This window comes from Culex pipiens, chromosome 1 (assembly GCF_016801865.2).
Source record: "Culex pipiens pallens isolate TS chromosome 1, TS_CPP_V2, whole genome shotgun sequence".
In the NCBI taxonomy this organism is placed as follows: domain Eukaryota; kingdom Metazoa; phylum Arthropoda; class Insecta; order Diptera; family Culicidae; genus Culex; species Culex pipiens.
The window spans coordinates 72,027,615-72,044,000 of NC_068937.1; the positions used below are offsets into that span (position 1 = coordinate 72,027,615).

The 16,386-nt window shown below is 45.9% G+C and overlaps 2 protein-coding genes across 2 annotated transcripts in view; both read right to left on the minus strand.

The window, feature by feature from the left end:
* The window catches only part of LOC120430532 (cell surface glycoprotein 1-like), a 93,302-nt gene extending 76,951 nt beyond the window's left edge, over positions 1 to 16,351 (minus strand). The window contains exon 1 of the mRNA XM_052709018.1: positions 14,631 to 16,351. The gene's annotated coding sequence lies outside the window, so the exon portion shown is untranslated. The remainder of the gene's footprint in view (positions 1 to 14,630) is intronic.
* LOC128092316 (uncharacterized) lies at positions 4,888 to 9,115 on the minus strand. The gene is given in 5 exon segments (XM_052705952.1): positions 4,888 to 5,959; positions 5,962 to 6,073; positions 6,075 to 7,533; positions 7,598 to 7,808; positions 9,106 to 9,115. Coding segments are annotated over 5 exon segments (2,562 nt in total). The 3' UTR covers positions 4,888 to 5,189.
* Positions 16,352 to 16,386: the final 35 nt, after the last annotated feature.

Consider the following 16,386-nt stretch of genomic DNA (forward strand, 5'->3'; position numbering starts at 1 on the left):
TTATAAGTCAGATCTGTAGCCGTGGGGTCGGAGACGAACATTTTATTTTTCGATTCACAATTTTCGACCAGTAAATGTGGTCAAAGCCATTTTTAGAGGTATTTTTTGGACTATTTTACAGATAACACTATCAAATTTAAAGAATTCAGTTTCAAACAAAAAGCCATTCGAAAACATGCGCCATAAACTGTTTGGGCCCAAATGGAGAATGGGCAGATTTGGTCCAAGGATGTACACGAACGGGAGAAACTTTATTCGAAAGATCTCGCCGAGACATGAAAAAAAGTCTTCTGGACGAACTTTCTAAACCCCGGGGTTCAAAAGTTACAAGTTGTTGAAGTTTGAGTATTTTGGGTTAAAATGTATAAAAAATCGTATTTTTGCTATTTCTAAAATCACTCATAAAATCCTTATTTTATTATGGATTTCGATCATCTTGACTTCATTCGACGCGTATCAGCAAAAACTATAAGTTCTGATATGTTTTAGCATGATTGAAACATGACTTCTCTTGTCTTTATACGTTTGAACCGTTTGTGCAAGAGGTTTACCATAGAAACAAGTCGAAACTTGAAGATTTTGAAAACGGATCCTACCCAGACTGCTTCAGTTAGTATGGAAGGCTACAGTGCATTGTTGTAACAACTTATTGAGATGTTCTGGGTCGTCCAAGAACTCCTTGGAGTTAAGACCGGTGGGTCTGCCGCTGTAAACAGCATGAGGTCAGTGATTTTTTTACCATTGTTCATAACCGCATAGCTTCAGTGAGTATGGTAGACTACTTTGTTAATGTTTTGAAATGTCCAAAATCATCCTAGGACTCCCTGGAGTTTAGATCTGTGGGTCTACTTCCGTAACTAGTAAGATGTCGACCGGTATTGCCCACGGATCATACCCGCATAGCTTAAGAGTAGGTTAGACTACTTTGTAAATGACTTGGGCTGTCTTGGATCACCTAAGGACTCCCTGGAGTTATGATCTGTGGCTGTTAACTCCAGTGAGTCCTGGGATGACCAACACATTAAAAAAGCAGTCTACCATACTGACTGAAGCACTGATCTTGGTCAAAACAGGTAGATATCTTGATTGTCACGGTGATAGACCCACAGATCTTAACTTCAGTGAGTCCAAGGATGACCCAGGACATTTCTGAACATTAACAAAGTAGTCTACCATACTCACTGAAGCCATGCGGTTATGAACAATGGTAAAAAATCACTGACCTCATGCTTTTTACGGCGGTAGACCCACCGGTCTTAACTTCAAGGAGTTCTTGGACGACCCAGAACATCTCAATAAGTTGTTACAACAAAACACTGTAGCCTTCCATACTAACTGAAGCAGTCTGGGTAGAATCCGTTTTTAAAATCTTCAAGTTTCGACTTGTTTCTATATTAAGCTTCTTGCACAAACGGTTATAGACGTATAAAGACAAGAGAGATCATGTTTTAATCATGCTAAAACATATCAGAACTTATAGTTCTTACTGATACGCGTCGAATGAAGTCAAGATGATCGAAATCCATAATAAAATAAGGATTTTATGAGTGATTTTAGAAATAGCAAAAATACGATTTTTTGTACATTTTAACCGAAAATACTTAAACTTCAACAACTTGTAACTTTTGAACCCCGGGGTTTAGAGAGTTCGTCCAGAAGACTTTTTTTCATGTCTCGGCGAGATCTTTCGAATAAAGTTTCTCCCGTTCGTGTACATCCTTGGACCAGCTCCCATACAAATTTGCCCATTCTCCTTTGAAGCTTTTCCAAAATGTATTTTCAGAGATATAGTGATTTTAGTGTTTTTCGTCTTATTTTTACCCTATTTTTTCCTATTAAATTTTTGGATTTATACAAAATCATATACTGAACATCAAATTCAAAGTCCCAGCCCATTCTTGATCGAAAGCATTTGGTATGAATTGTATTCGAGTAAATTTTGGTATTGATCAGACGGTTGGTTCAAAAGTTACAGCTGTATGATTTTTCTTTATATACAGAGGAAATTTCTCAAAAAAGGTAAGGGGTCATTCAAAATCATTCTCCCCAATGTTTTTTTTTGTGATTTCACCTAAATTTATCTTTCTAACTGAGTGTTCACGACTCGATCAAACTTCTCAGCAAATTTCACATCGATTGGATTCCGCACTTTTATTTGAGAGCGTTTGACTTTTTGCCTTTCTTACAAAAAAAAGGTTTAATGTTTGCTTTTAGAAAAACGCTTTTTTTAGAAATCTCAAAAAATTCGTGCACGGCGAGGATTCGTCCCAGGAAAAAATCCTATTATTAAATTGAAGGTTCAGATGCGCTCTTTCGATTGAATTTTGGCCCGAAACCCGGAACTCAAAGTCTGACTTTTGAAAGCTCTTTTTTCTGAAATACATGAGCGATGTCTGTATCCGCTCTTAAAAAATTGTGTCTTCCATCACTGGAAAACCGCTCGTAAAACCCACAATTTTTATAAGTCAGATCTGTAGCCGTGGGGTCGGAGACGAACATTTTATTTTTCGATTCACAATTTTCGACCAGTAAATGTGGTCAAAGCCATTTTTAGAGGTATTTTTTGGACTATTTTACAGATAACACTATCAAATTTAAAGAATTCAGTTTCAAACAAAAAGCCATTCGAAAGCATGCGCCATTAGGGTGTAATATGGTTGTATGGAAAAAAATAAAATTTCCCAAATTTAGTGAGCACAGCAACTTTTCAGTTCCTTTTGGGGTCCTAAACAACTCCCCAAAGTTTGGGAACGATTGGTTAAGTCCTCACTTTGCGCAAAGCGATTCAATCTTCCATATAAATTTGTATGGGAAAAACCATTTTTTTGGATTTCGATATTTATAAAATCCACGTTTCACGCTGTACTAAAACCGGATTCATATTCGGATGCTCTGGGAGGTACTCTACAACTTTCCCGAAGAGAGTATGGTGCTAACTTGCTCCTAAAAAAAGATAAAGCGTGTTCAAAACTCGTCTAAATCGTGTTTTTTGATCGAAAATCACGTTTTAGACGAGTTTTGAGGACGCTGTATCTTCCTTCAGGGACAAGCTAGCACCATACTCTCTTCGGGAAAGTTGTAGAGCACCTTCCAGAGCATCCGAATATGAATCCGGTTTTAGTACAGCGTAAAACGTGGATTATATAAATATCAAAATCAAAAAAAAATATTTTTCCCATACAAATTTATATGGAAAATTGAATCGCTTTGCGCAATGTGAGGACTTAACCAATCTTTCTCAAACTTTGGGGAGTTGTTCAGGACTCCAAGAGGAACTGAAAAATTGCTGTGCTGGAAAATCGATTTTCATATTACACCCTAATGCGCCATAAACTGTTTAGGCCCAAAATTTTAAGCTTTTCCAAAATGTATTTCCAGAGATATAGCGATTTTAGTGTTTTTCGTCTTATTTTTACCCTATTTTTTCCTATTAAATTTTTGGTTTTATACAGAATCATATACTCAACATCGAATTCGAAGTCCCGGCTCGTTCTCGCTCGACAAGTCGTCAAGTGGAAGCTTCAACGCCAGCGCTTTTACGCTTGCGCGTTTTACGCTGCGCGTAAAAGTGTTCTTTATGGCTTTTCATAATTGATCGACAAAGTGCAATAGTGGTACATATTTTTTTAAGTTAATCATAGACTAACATTATAGACTGAGTACCCTTAATTTTTTTTTTTCTAATGATGTCAATCCAATATGTTTTTCATAATTAAATTTAAATGTCTTGCGACAAATAATGTACCTCTAAAATTAAAAAAAATGGCATTTGATGTTTAGCCTAAAAAGATTCGAAGCTTTAGGTATAATTCTCACTGGATTGTATCATTATGTTTTTGAAAAATTTATTGCACCAATATATTTCTCGGAATTTCATCATTTTGTAAGAAAGGCTCTATTTCACCTCTGGTGATATTAAATCGGGTTTTTTATTGACATTTTCGACCAAAAATACTGTTTCGGAACAATACCGTTAAACAATCCGGATTGTCCCGGAACCGGTTTAACCCCTCGGAGGGAAATTTTGTGGTGGTCAGATAGAGGACAAAAAAACCCACCCTTGCAATTTGAAGCATCCAATTTCGTCCACTACAGCCCGATTACGAGTCCCTAGACTGAAATTTGAAATTTTCTCTTTCTGTACCGGCCTGGGTCAGAATGTTTTGCTTGGGGAATTTGAAAATTTCAAATTTCAGACTAGGGTCTCGTAATCGGGCTGTAGTGGACGAAATTGGATGCTTCAAATTGCAAGAGGTGGGTTTTTTGTCCTCTATCTGACCACCACAAAATTTTCCTTCGAGGGGTTAAACCGGTTCCGGGACAATCCGGATTGTTTAACGGTATTGTTCCGAAACAATATTTTTGGTCGAAAAATGTCAATAAAAAAGATGAAAACAATGTATATTTCGAACAAATATTGTTAAAACTTGTTCAATAGAGACTCTTACAACATAAAATAGCAATTTTATAAAAATAGTTGTTTATAAACTAATGTTTTGATAAGTTTTACATAAAAAAAACTAAATTTAAACCAATTTTTAATATAAACTAACTTAACAAAGTTATCAGAAGTTCAAAGTTGTCACAAACTGGCTAGAGGTACTAGTATTTGACACAGAAACAACATTTCATAAATGAATTAACTCGCCGCACATGGCGCAAATTTTGCCTCGTCTCCTGCTTTCTTGGAACTGTCACGCGAGAATGTTGCACCACTGGGGCAATATGGGTATCAAAATTCATGGTTTTTGATAATGGTAAAGAAAATGGCCATTTTGACAGGATTGGCCACACCCGGAGTGGCCATTGCCCTGAGGGAAGGTTCTCCCGGGAGGACATTTATGGAACCATACAAATTGGGGTAATATGGGTATCAAAATTTGTTCGGAGCGGACTGTATTTTTTACACAAACTTCCGGCGGACTTGGGGAACCAGTTCGGGAGGGTCGGAAATTTCGCAAACAGCAAAAACACTAGAAGTTTCTCTTAATCATCTATTTTACTAAACTAATTTAAAGAACTCTAGCTGTTTCTTCCGACGATCGCGACGCGCTCGACTTGACGTCCGACCGGTTCGGCTGCTTGCGACAAACTTGTCTCGACGCGCTCACTTCTGCTCGCTGCTCTTTGTTGCGCGCCAAAAATTCTCTCGTCGTTCGTGTTTTTGCTCTCTCTCTCCTTCGCCGTCGTCAACGGCGCGCTGTTGCCGCGCAAGTCGTTTCGCGCGCTCTTTTCTTCTCTTCGGGCGTCGTCGTCGACGCGCTGTTGCTAGCCGCGCGCACGTCGTTGCGCGCGTTTTTCTCGTTGTTGGCAACGACGCAGACTGGGTTGCCAACTTCTTTCCAATTGTCATCGCAGCAAGCGCTGTGCTGCCAAAACATCAAAATTTTCTTCGAGCTGAAGCTGTCAGGCTCGAACATCCTCCACCCGCGAAGAACTGCCGTTGATATCCAGGCGATCCAGAGGTCACTCTTTCGCCTCCCATGTGTGGCCGTACTTTGACCAGTTGTGTGTTCTTTCATTTCTTCGCCGGGCGCTCTTGAGACCCGCAAGTCGATACGAACCCCTTTCGCCCTGTTGTCCAAAACCGGGCTAATCTTCGTTGCGTTCTTACAGAATGTGCCGGTCAGCGCAGTTGACAGTCGCAGGGGCCGCCAAAAGGCCTGGCCGACTTGTGGAATGTACTCCAGGGATTGTTGGTGCTTGCCGATTGTCGGAAACCGGCATCTTGTTCTGCTTCTCCATGGACTTTCTTCTGTCCCGTCTGGTGACGCTCGCTTCAGTGGGTCGGCGTTTACCGATCGCTCGTGTGGACCGAGTCCTCCAGTCTTCCTTGCCGGTGCTGCAGCTACGGAATGTTTCGAGCACTCATAGCTCGGCTGTGTGGCAACTGCAGCAGCTTTGTGCGGCGCCGAGGCCGCCCTTGTACGCACCGTTACTCCTCCACATGCGTTTGTAGTCTTCTCAAGTACGCTGCTGAGTGCAGCAGAGCGCTGCGTCGTGGGACCTTGAACCTTGTGTCCTTGGTCAGGAATCGCTCGGCTTGAAAAGCCAGCGTCGTCTTCGAATGTTCGCAGCATCACGTGGAACGGCAGGTAAACTTGCTTCAAATCCATTGGATCACTCACCTCACTTGAATCCTTGTAGGTTCGAACTTCTCGTGCACAGGCTTCGGTGTGCTGCTCCAGCTTGGGTCGATCCTCCAACCCCGTGCCTTGAATCAGGACCGTTTCTTCGTGTGCTGCGCCACTTCCAATCGTGCCGTCCAAGACCTGGCTGAAGCTCGTCTCGCGCAGAGCCACCAAGTTGACTCTGACGGCGAGTTGGACTCCAGCAGGAATCATCGATGTGTCGGAACGTGGCTGCATCCGCTCGACGCCAGCCATCTCGTTTGCGTTGTGTCCGTCCAGAGTGTCCTTCGTCAAATGTGCTTCATTCTTGGTTGCTGCTATTAATAAACCACGGCAGGGGTGTGGGCTGCAGGGTTTATTCCGAAAGTCCGCGACGGCTGTCAGCGCGTCGGGCGCTGCTTGTCCTTGTCCAGAGGAGCTGGCCTCTGGCGTCACTGGACTCGGTTCGGCTTGTTGTGGAGCACCAGGTTGCTCCACCTTTGTCTGTGATGTCGATTGCTTGGGGTTAATCCGGTACTCGGCGTGCAGCAGGGTGCGGTGCCGCTTCCTGCACGTCGCGCACGCTCCGGTGGACACACACTGCGCCGAGGTATGTCCCGTACGGAGGCAGTTGAAGCAGAGGCGCTTCTCTTTTGTCTTAAACAGCCGCTCGGGGACTGTCTTCTCCAGGAATTGCGGACACTTCCAGCTCTTGTGCTGGCCTAGTCCGCACACGTCGCACGTCTGTGCCGGCTCTCTTCCGGCGGTCATGGCCATTTGCTGCTGACCCGGGTTGTCCGTTGCGGTTAGTCCGGGTGTCTTCTTGGCTTGTGACGTGGCCTCCACGTCAGCGATCTTGTTCGTCTCGATGACGGTCTTGGGCTTCTCAATCTTGTGGTTGTTCTCGGACCGTTCACCATGCGGGATGGTAAACTCCGGTCGTACCCGATCTTCCGTGTCCAGCTGCTCTGCCAGCAGCTTCCCGGGACACTTCTGGGGTTCGTCGATGGCCGCCTCGTTGGCGCATCCGACGATCTTAGCGGTTGTTGGGTTCGTTGTCTCGTCCACCCATTGTGGTACACCAGGCGTGTACGCGTTTCTTCGTCGTGTGGGCTGGCTCACTTCTAGCAGCTTCTCTTCGATGACCGTCAGGACCTCTGTGTGCAGGTCGTCGAAGGCGTCGTAGAGGGCATCTTGCTCGTCCCGTGATGTTGACGGAACCATGCCAAGGATCTGCCCGTACGCCGTGTGGTACGCATCGTACGCGGCTTCTACCTCCTTCTGGCACGTCTTCAACGCTGCCCATGTGAGCGTCGTGGCATCTTTCAAGCTGTCAAGAATGGTAACAAGCTTACCTTGAGCCAGCTCACGCTGGTGGACGACGTCGCTGAACCGCTCTATCTCCGCCATCTCCTTTGCACTGCTTGCTCCGCAGGGGAACACTCAGTGCACGTAGCAACAGGGCTATTTCCGCCGGTCTTATTCACTTGTCTTCTTCGGTGTGGCCGCCTTCTCCGAGTTCACCAGCCTCTCCGGTGAATTCCTCGGGCGAAGCTCTTCGACCACCGTTGTGACAGGGCACTGTTTCGGAACGGCTGCTGGAACCGTTCGCCTTCACTACACTTTTGGGTTCTTCTTCCCGCTTACTTGCACTCTGCGCCGAACTTCCGGAACCACTTTCCAAAACGTTCTGCGCACCTTTTCCGGAACCACTTTCGCGGAAGTCTTTTAGCGTTCACTGCCGGGACCAGTTCCCGAAAGCGTCTTCTCTCACTTTTTGAGCTTCTTCGCTTCCGGACCACTTCGCGGAAGGTTTCTGCTCCTCTTCTTTGGAGTTCACTTCCAGGACCACTTCCCGAAAGCTTCTTCCGACTCTGCCTGTAACTTCCGCTTCTTCTTCTCTGGAGTCGACGCGTCCTTGCTCAGCGCCGCTCCCGGGAATTATTGCAGGCACTTTATGGCAGTTTCCGGCACAAGAGGGACACCAACGATCGAACCCAGTGTTCGAACCAAGCACGGAAAACAGCCAAGTCTGTAATCACGGTGCTTGGGGGAACTTTTGTGTCCTCTAGGCCGGAACTTCACTACACTTGAACCTTCTTTCCGGAACCTTTTCCGGCTTCAGAAAGTTCTGGACGCATCCAAGATGGCGTCGCCTTTTTCACCCCGAGCACATTTTGTCAGCCAAGATGGCGTCTACTTCACACTTTTTCCTTCGCGGCGTCTCTTTTTACTCAGTGGGCCTTGTGCCCACTTGCCGCGATGGAAACGACCCTCCGCCGTTTGTCCTTCACAGTTCCCGCAAATCCCGGCACTTCTAGTTCAATTTATCCGGGTCGTTTGGACCATGTTCGGAGCGGACTGTAGATTTTGCACTTCAAACTTCCGGCGGACTTGGGGAACCAGTTCGGGAGGGTCGGAAATTTCGCAAACAGCAAAAACACTAGAAGTTTCTCTTAATCATCTATTTTACTAAACTAATTTAAAGAACTCTAGCTGTTTCTTCCGACGATCGCGACGCGCTCGACTTGACGTCCGACCGGTTCGGCTGCTTGCGACAAACTTGTCTCGACGCGCTCACTTCTGCTCGCTGCTCTTTGTTGCGCGCCAAAAATTCTCTCGTCGTTCGTGTTTTTGCTCTCTCTCTCCTTCGCCGTCGTCAACGGCGCGCTGTTGCCGCGCAAGTCGTTTCGCGCGCTCTCTTCTTCTCTTCGGGCGTCGTCGTCGACGCGCTGTTGCTAGCCGCGCGCACGTCGTTGCGCGCGTTTTTCTCGTTGTTGGCAACGACGCAGACTGGGTTGCCAACTTCTTTCCAATTGTCATCGCAGCAAGCGCTGTGCTGCCAAAACATCAAAATTTTCTTCGAGCTGAAGCTGTCAGGCTCGAACAAAATTGTATTAGGCCATACCTACAACAGCCCCAGAATCTCACTCAAATCCTGACAGTCCACAAAGTCAGAGGCAATTCAATAAATGCTCTAGTCTAGCAACAAAACTGTCTTTCATTACTTAGCAATAGACGTAACAGTTTGGCGACGAGGAAAAGCAGAAAAGTTTTCAAGCTTCGCGAAGTTCAAGGTCTCAAGATGTCGTCTGATCCAGAATTGAAGAACGCCATCCTCAAGCTGACCAGTCTGATCGCCACCCAGCAGGAGCAGATTGCGGCACTCCAACAGGCCAACGCAAATCCCTCCGGCAGCGAGAAGATCATCGAGTCATTGGCAACGGCCATCGAGGAGTTCCGTTACGACCCGGACGACGGAATTTTCTTCGATGCGTGGTTCGCGCGCTACGAGGACGTCTTCAAGGAGGACGGCAAGCACCTGGACGACAAGGCGAAGGTGAGGCTACTTCTACGCAAGATCGGCACGCAGTTCCACGAGCGCTACGTGAACAGCATCCTGCCGAAACACCCCCGAGACTTCAAGTTCGACGAGACGATCACGAAGTTGAAGAAGCTCTTCGGGCGACAAACTTCTCTCTTCCACGCCCGGTACCAATGTCTCCAGTACGCGAAGAACGAAGCGGACGATTTCTCTTCGTACGCGGCATCGGTCAACCGGCACTGTGAAGCGTTCCAGCTGAAGAAACTGTCCAGTGATCAGTTCAAGGCGCTCCGGTTCGTGTGCGGTCTCCAGTCACCGCGCGACGCTGAAATCCGGACGAGGCTGATCAGCAAGCTGGAAGCCGAGGAGGCCAACCCCCAACCTGAACCTCCTGCTGAGGGCGCAGCACCACGGCTGACGCTCGAAAATCTGGTCGAAGAGTGCCATCGGATCATCAACCTCAAGCAGGACACGCAACTGGTTGAGAAAACCGAAAAACTCAACATCCACGCCGTCGCTAAGCAACCACGGCCTACTGCGACGGAGAAGAAGGTGCCAAGTTCCCCGTGCTGGCTCTGCGGTGACATGCACTATGTCAGAGACTGCAGCTACAAGGACCACATGTGCAGCAGATGCAAGCGGCAAGGGCACAAGGAAGGCTATTGCTCCATGGCCGAGCAGAAGTCGTCGAAACAGGTCGAGCAGCCAAGGTCTAAGGACTTCGTCACGTCCAAGGGCATTCGCTTGGTCAAGCAGACGGACCTGAAGCAGAAGAGGAAGTACATCCGCATCGGGCTCAACGGGACGACCGTGCAGATGCAGCTGGATTCCGCTTCCGACATCACGATGATCTCCAAGAACGTGTGGGCGCAAATCGGACAACCCCACATTCACGCCGCGGACGTCAACGCCGTGGGTGCCGCTGGAGGTCGCATCAACATCATCGGTAAATTCAACGCCAACATTACCGTCCAGAGCGTCACGAAGGAAGGATGCATCTACGTCACGGGAGATCCTGACTTCAACGTCGGGGTCGGGGATCGACACAATCGAAGCATTCGATCTGTGGTCGATTCCGTTCAACTCGCTGTGCGCCTTGAATCCAGATCAACACCACGAATCGCTTGGACGCTGCAACTCAATTCAGCTGCGTGCCAAGAATCTGGTGGCATCAATGGATCCGTTTGGACACAGCGCTTGCACACACAGTCAGCAATTCAACGAGGCCGTCGTCGCTCCGGAACAACGCGTCGACCTGGCCGTCTCAAGTCCAATCTACGACGATCAACCTGCGGAGCCTGTCGACAGTGTTCCCGGACCCGGTCATCGTCAGTCGCCGACATCGAGCGACGTCATCAAGCTTACCGACAGCAGTTCCTGCGCCAACGCCGGCCGTCTGGATGTCCTGCGATCATTTCGGAAGCTGTCAACAAAGTTCAACCATCGCATTTCTCCGACGGCTGCAAGAGGTCCCCAGAATCTTGCCGTAGGGGGGAAAGCGGCGGTCACAAGCATCGTCTGGTTCAAGCCGTCAAGCGTCGTTCGCGGACCACACCTGTCTTGGACGCCACGTGAAGACAAGATTTGGCCACAACCAGATGCCGGTCACATGAAGGTTTTACATCCCTCAAACCTCTTAAAGAGGGAGATGTAGTAGGCCATGCCTACAACAGCCCCAGAATCTCACTCAAATCCTGACAGTCTACAAAGTCAGACGCAATTCAATAAATGCTCTAGTCTAGCAACGAAACTGTCTTTCATTGCCTAGCAATAGACGTAACAAAAATGCATGGTTTTTGATACTGGTAATGAAAATGGCCATTTTGACAGGATCGGCCACACCCGGAGTGGCCAGTGCCCTGGGAAAGGTTCTCACGGGAGGACATTTATGGAACCATACAAATTGGGGTAATATGGGTATCAAAATACATGGTTTTTGATACTGGTAATGAAAATGTCAATTTTGACAGGATTGGCCACACCCAAAGTGATTGTCCGGTAGGAACCTCATCAGAACCTTCCCCCAGAGCAATGGCCACTCCGGGTGTGGCCAATACTGTCTAAATGGCAATTTTCATTACCAGTATCAAAAACCATGAATTTTGATACCCATATTGCCCCAAGTCGTATGGTTCGATAAATGTCCCCCCGGTAGAACCTTTCCCAGGGCACTGGCCACTCCGGGTGTGGCCAATCCTGTCAAAATGGCCATTTTCATTACCAGTATCAAATACCACGAATTTTGATACCCATATTGCCCCAAGTCCTATGGTTCGATAAATGTCCCCCCCGGTAGAACCTTCCCCAGGGCAATGGCCACTCCGGGTGTGTAAATGTCCTCCCGGGAGAACCTTCCCCAGGGCAATGGCTACTCCGGGTGTGGCCGATATCCTACCAATTTGTTCCCAATCATTTCGGTATTCCGGGGACCGTTCTGGCAACCGTCAATAACTTCTTGGACCTCCTCTCAAGTTCGTGCACCACCTGTTTCTTTCAACGTGTGCGTGTGTGTGTGAGCAATAAAATTCCCAACGTAAGGTCCGTCTTTGATGAAAGTCTGATGTACCATCAGTGGGGGTGACTATGGGTCAAAAAACGATACACCTCTCGTATTTTCAATTTTCAATTTCAATTTGGTTTTATTAGTGAATAATCATGTTACAATTAGTTCATTCGCAGTACATAACAGAGTTTTGGAGTTCCTTTCAGCTGTGTGTTAAATCTCAATCCATTTTGGAACGATTATTGCTTATGACTAAGAGATTACCAAAAGTAAGAAAAAATTTAGAAAAAACTTACTGAAATTGCAAAGGAAAGGGGATAGAAATAGAAAAAGCTTAAACTAGGTCACAGTTTTTTTGTTATCTATTGTAGATGTGCTTAATCATCAGCTCCCCGAGGGCCAGAAATTGCTCCGCCTTGTTACGGCAGGTCCGGAACCGCGTCATCATCTCACCCGCTAGAGCAAAAAACTCCGGCAAGGTGAAGAGATCTTCTCCGGTTACTTCTTGCTGGGCCGCATCGCCGCTACCGGCAGCGACCACGCTGGCGTACGATCGCCCCCATCCAGGAGGGAACGCTGAGTTGTCCGCTGGAACCGTACGCTGTCCAGCTGCAGGAAAAGTTGCACTCGTATTCCGCTGAGAAGGGTGGGATGCTGCTGCTTTCTTCTTCCTCTTTTCCTGCTCCTCGAGGTACGCCTTGCGCGCGACGCATCCGCTGTAATTACCGGTATGGTTGCCGTCACAGTTGGCGCACTTAATGCGCGCCTTGGTGTGCTCTGCGTTGTCCCCCAAGCCCGCCTTGCACGGCAGTGCACACTTCTCCGAGAGGTGTGTTTCACCGCACTTCAAGCAGCGGGGCGGAAGGTTGCAGTTCCGCGAGCCGTGGCCGAACTTCTGGCAACGGTGGCATTGCGCTACGTCCATTGGGTTTTTGGAGTAAAACCGCCAGTTTACCCAAAAACCGTCCAACGCTTTAGTCCGTCGCAGGTCTTGGATTTTGACGGTGCCGCGGTCGAAGTACAACAGGTACAGAGTGTGCGTACCTGTGACTGTTGTCTTGCGCGAGAGCACTTTTATCTCCCGTGGCGTTATTCCGGCACCCGAGAGGTGTTCCTTCAGGTCGGCGATTGGGCGGTCTTGGTAGCCCTGCAGGACTACCCTAACCGCGGTCTTCTCAACGTGTAGAACTTGAAGTTGCTACACTTCAGTTCTTTCACCACCAGGTCGAAATTCTTTTTGTTGAAAGTAATCACTTGCACTTTCGATTTTCCAATTTTCAGACTATATTGGAGGCCTTCCAGCAACTCGTCAACATCGTCCGCCAACGTATCCAAAACAAAAATTGGAGGTGGTCGCCGTTCCTTCGGAGAATTATCTTTTTTTGTCGTACTACCTTTTTTGCGTGCACGTCCATCGTCGTCGTCGTCGTCGGTAGTGCTGCTACTGTCGGTGTTGTTGTTGTTGGTTTCCTCGTCACTCAGCCTCGCGAACTTGTTACTGGTGGGAATGTTGGCGGATGTTGATGCGCCACCGGTCGACAGATTGCCGGAAGTACCTGAGCGGAGTCTGCTTCTTATAGGGCTGTGATCCTGGACACGGTAATTAGCGTGCATTAACTCCGGATTGAAACCATCAGCGCACACGCTCCCCTGCGCGATGGCGGACGACGCGGCGGCGTTGTTTTGTTTACCTTTTTGCACTCGGCCTGTAGACGAACTTCGCGGGTTTTTCGAGGCCGCACTCGAACTGCCACGGCCACGGCCGGCCTTCGGCATGCTGGTGGAGCAAACTCGCGGGTAATCACGGTCGATTGCGGCGGAAAATTCGAAAAACTTTTAGAGCTCTGAGCACTTAACTGCTGCTTGCTCTGGAGGATACACGCAGAATCGTTCTCGTATTTTCTTAATAACAAAAACAATTTAAATAACAACGAAAATCTTTCAACGTAGATTTGTTCTTAGATAGTTTACTAACATTTTCCCAAAATATGGTGGATTTTGATGAACACTACCTTAATGCCTATTGTTTGAAAATTGACCCAATCTCACCCCTTAGAGGGGGTGACATTGAGTCAAATGAAACTAAAATGATGCTCAAATACAACGATATGGTAAAAACAAGTCATCCAACAGTGTTTCTTGTTCGAGGGAATCGTATTGACACGCTACAATGTTTGAAGTGGAGATTTTCAAACATTTGGGTAGTTTTCGAGCAATTCTAACAAAAATATTAGAAAAATGATTTTTCGAGAGGTCATTTTTGGCCAAAAACGTACCTAAACTTTAGACAGCTGCCAAAATAACAGGATTTGTTCTAGGAACGAGATTTTTTCAGCGAAGTCATCTTAAGATGTCCCCTACACAACCCTTTCAACAGAGTTCATTTTCATTGAGAAGAACCTGAGAAATGGTAAAATCCGTCAAAAATCACTTTGACCCAATCTCACCCCCCAGACCCAATGTCACCCCCACTGACGGTACACTAAATCCTCCAGAGGCTAACTTTTAGCTACGGCATCCACGCAACAGAAACAGAATGTCACGCCGAGGGCATGCGACGGTAACGCTACATTTTCGAATTTTTTTGCATTGACACCTCAGATCAAGCTATAAGACAAAGTCCTTTAGCAAAATCCACCAAATTTATTATTCTTACAAAACTTCTCTGGTGACTTTAATAATAAATACATACCTATTTGAAACCGTAAATTATGCCCTACACGAACAACAACCATAGGTAGGTCCTGAGACATATGCCTAAATCCATTTTCGTCTGTTGGCGCTGGCTGCTGATCTGGAGGAGTACATACTAGTTGTGCAAGGGCTAAACTGGTGACATTACACTGCATTGTTCCAATTGTTACATTAACATCCGTCTCATCACTAGCTATATTTAAATTGTCTCCTTCAATGACTAGAGTATCACCCTTGTACATTTTTTTGAATTTTGGGAAAGGGAAGTAAATTGGGTCGTTCACATACATAATCGTTGATCTTAGTGTTTGAAAATGCGTGTTTAAATTATTTACGGAACTGACACTATCCATAACAAAATTTATTTGTAATGTTAGTTGATTATCTTGATTTTTTATCGCAATCGGTGCATTTCCTGAATTTAATGATGATTCAATTAAGGATGTAGTGTCATGTAAGTCATTTGACGATGGTGAAAACAAGGATACCGACAATGTTGAATCTTCACTCATGAACGTACCCGTCGTGGAGAATAATCCAGATGTTTCCGTGACTAGAAGATTCTGTCTATTATTAGAATGAGTTTGATTACCTTCCAAAAGCATGTTTTCATTTATTCTGTCAATATGCCTCATGCTCGCGACGAATTTTAAATTTACTGCTGGTGATGGACATTCCATTTGATTAGAATTGAGCACAACACATGTTGATTTATTTATACGTTCATCATCACAGTACACTTCTATCTCAGGTTTTTGAATTGAATCCAAATTTGTTCCGTGGACTGTCATCATACGTCCTCCACTCATAAAACTTTTTAAAGGTTTTATTTGCATGATTTTAGGATCAACTGTGTAATTGAAAACGCTACACGTTTCAAAATGGCTATGATAGTGATAACTGCTTCCATTCGAACTATTCGATTTTTTTTCATCACCACACTTCAGTGTGCGGTTGGCTCCGTCAATACTAAGTTTAAGAGTGCGAACATGTTCGGGTGATCTAGCGGGTGTTGTAATACATGTTAACTGTCCGGAAGAAATTTGGGAAACATTTATATGGCAAACATAATCATCTAAATGGGCAGTTATTGACGATCCAATATTTAAATGCTTTCCAATTATGGACAACTTCGTCCCACCAGACTGCGGGCCCATCGTAGGATATAAACCACTTAGTTTTATATCTTTGTATCGATATTGTACGCTTGATTCTGTGTATCCTGCCTCATTACCAATTTTTATTGAGGCTGTCATTTCTTTTGCTACAGAGCCAGTTAGACACTCTATTTTTACCGATATTTCATACTTTACTAAACTGCATGGAACGTCGCCAATTCGTATTTTACCCCTCACATCTTCCTCTCGAATGCCTAAATTACTTCCTTCTATAGTAACAAGTGTGCCACCTTCTATAGGGCCGCTCAATGGTGAAAATTGATCTATCCGAGGTTTGGGACAATCACTTAAATGAGCATGTAAGGAACATGTCTCGTTGTAAGAACATTGATTGTTACACCAATTACATTGATACTTTTTGTCACGTGTCACGCATAAACTACAATCGGCATGTTCTTTGTGAGAGCCAAGAACATCACATTTGTAAATTATAATTGGAACAGTATCTATATAGTGGTTGCGATTCCAGTTGATGTCTACTTTTGCTTCATATTCATTTGTATTAGCTTCGTAAGAGTACTGCAAGGAACAAAAAAAAAACGTATTACGAGGCTTAATGGTTGCGGCTTCTGCCTC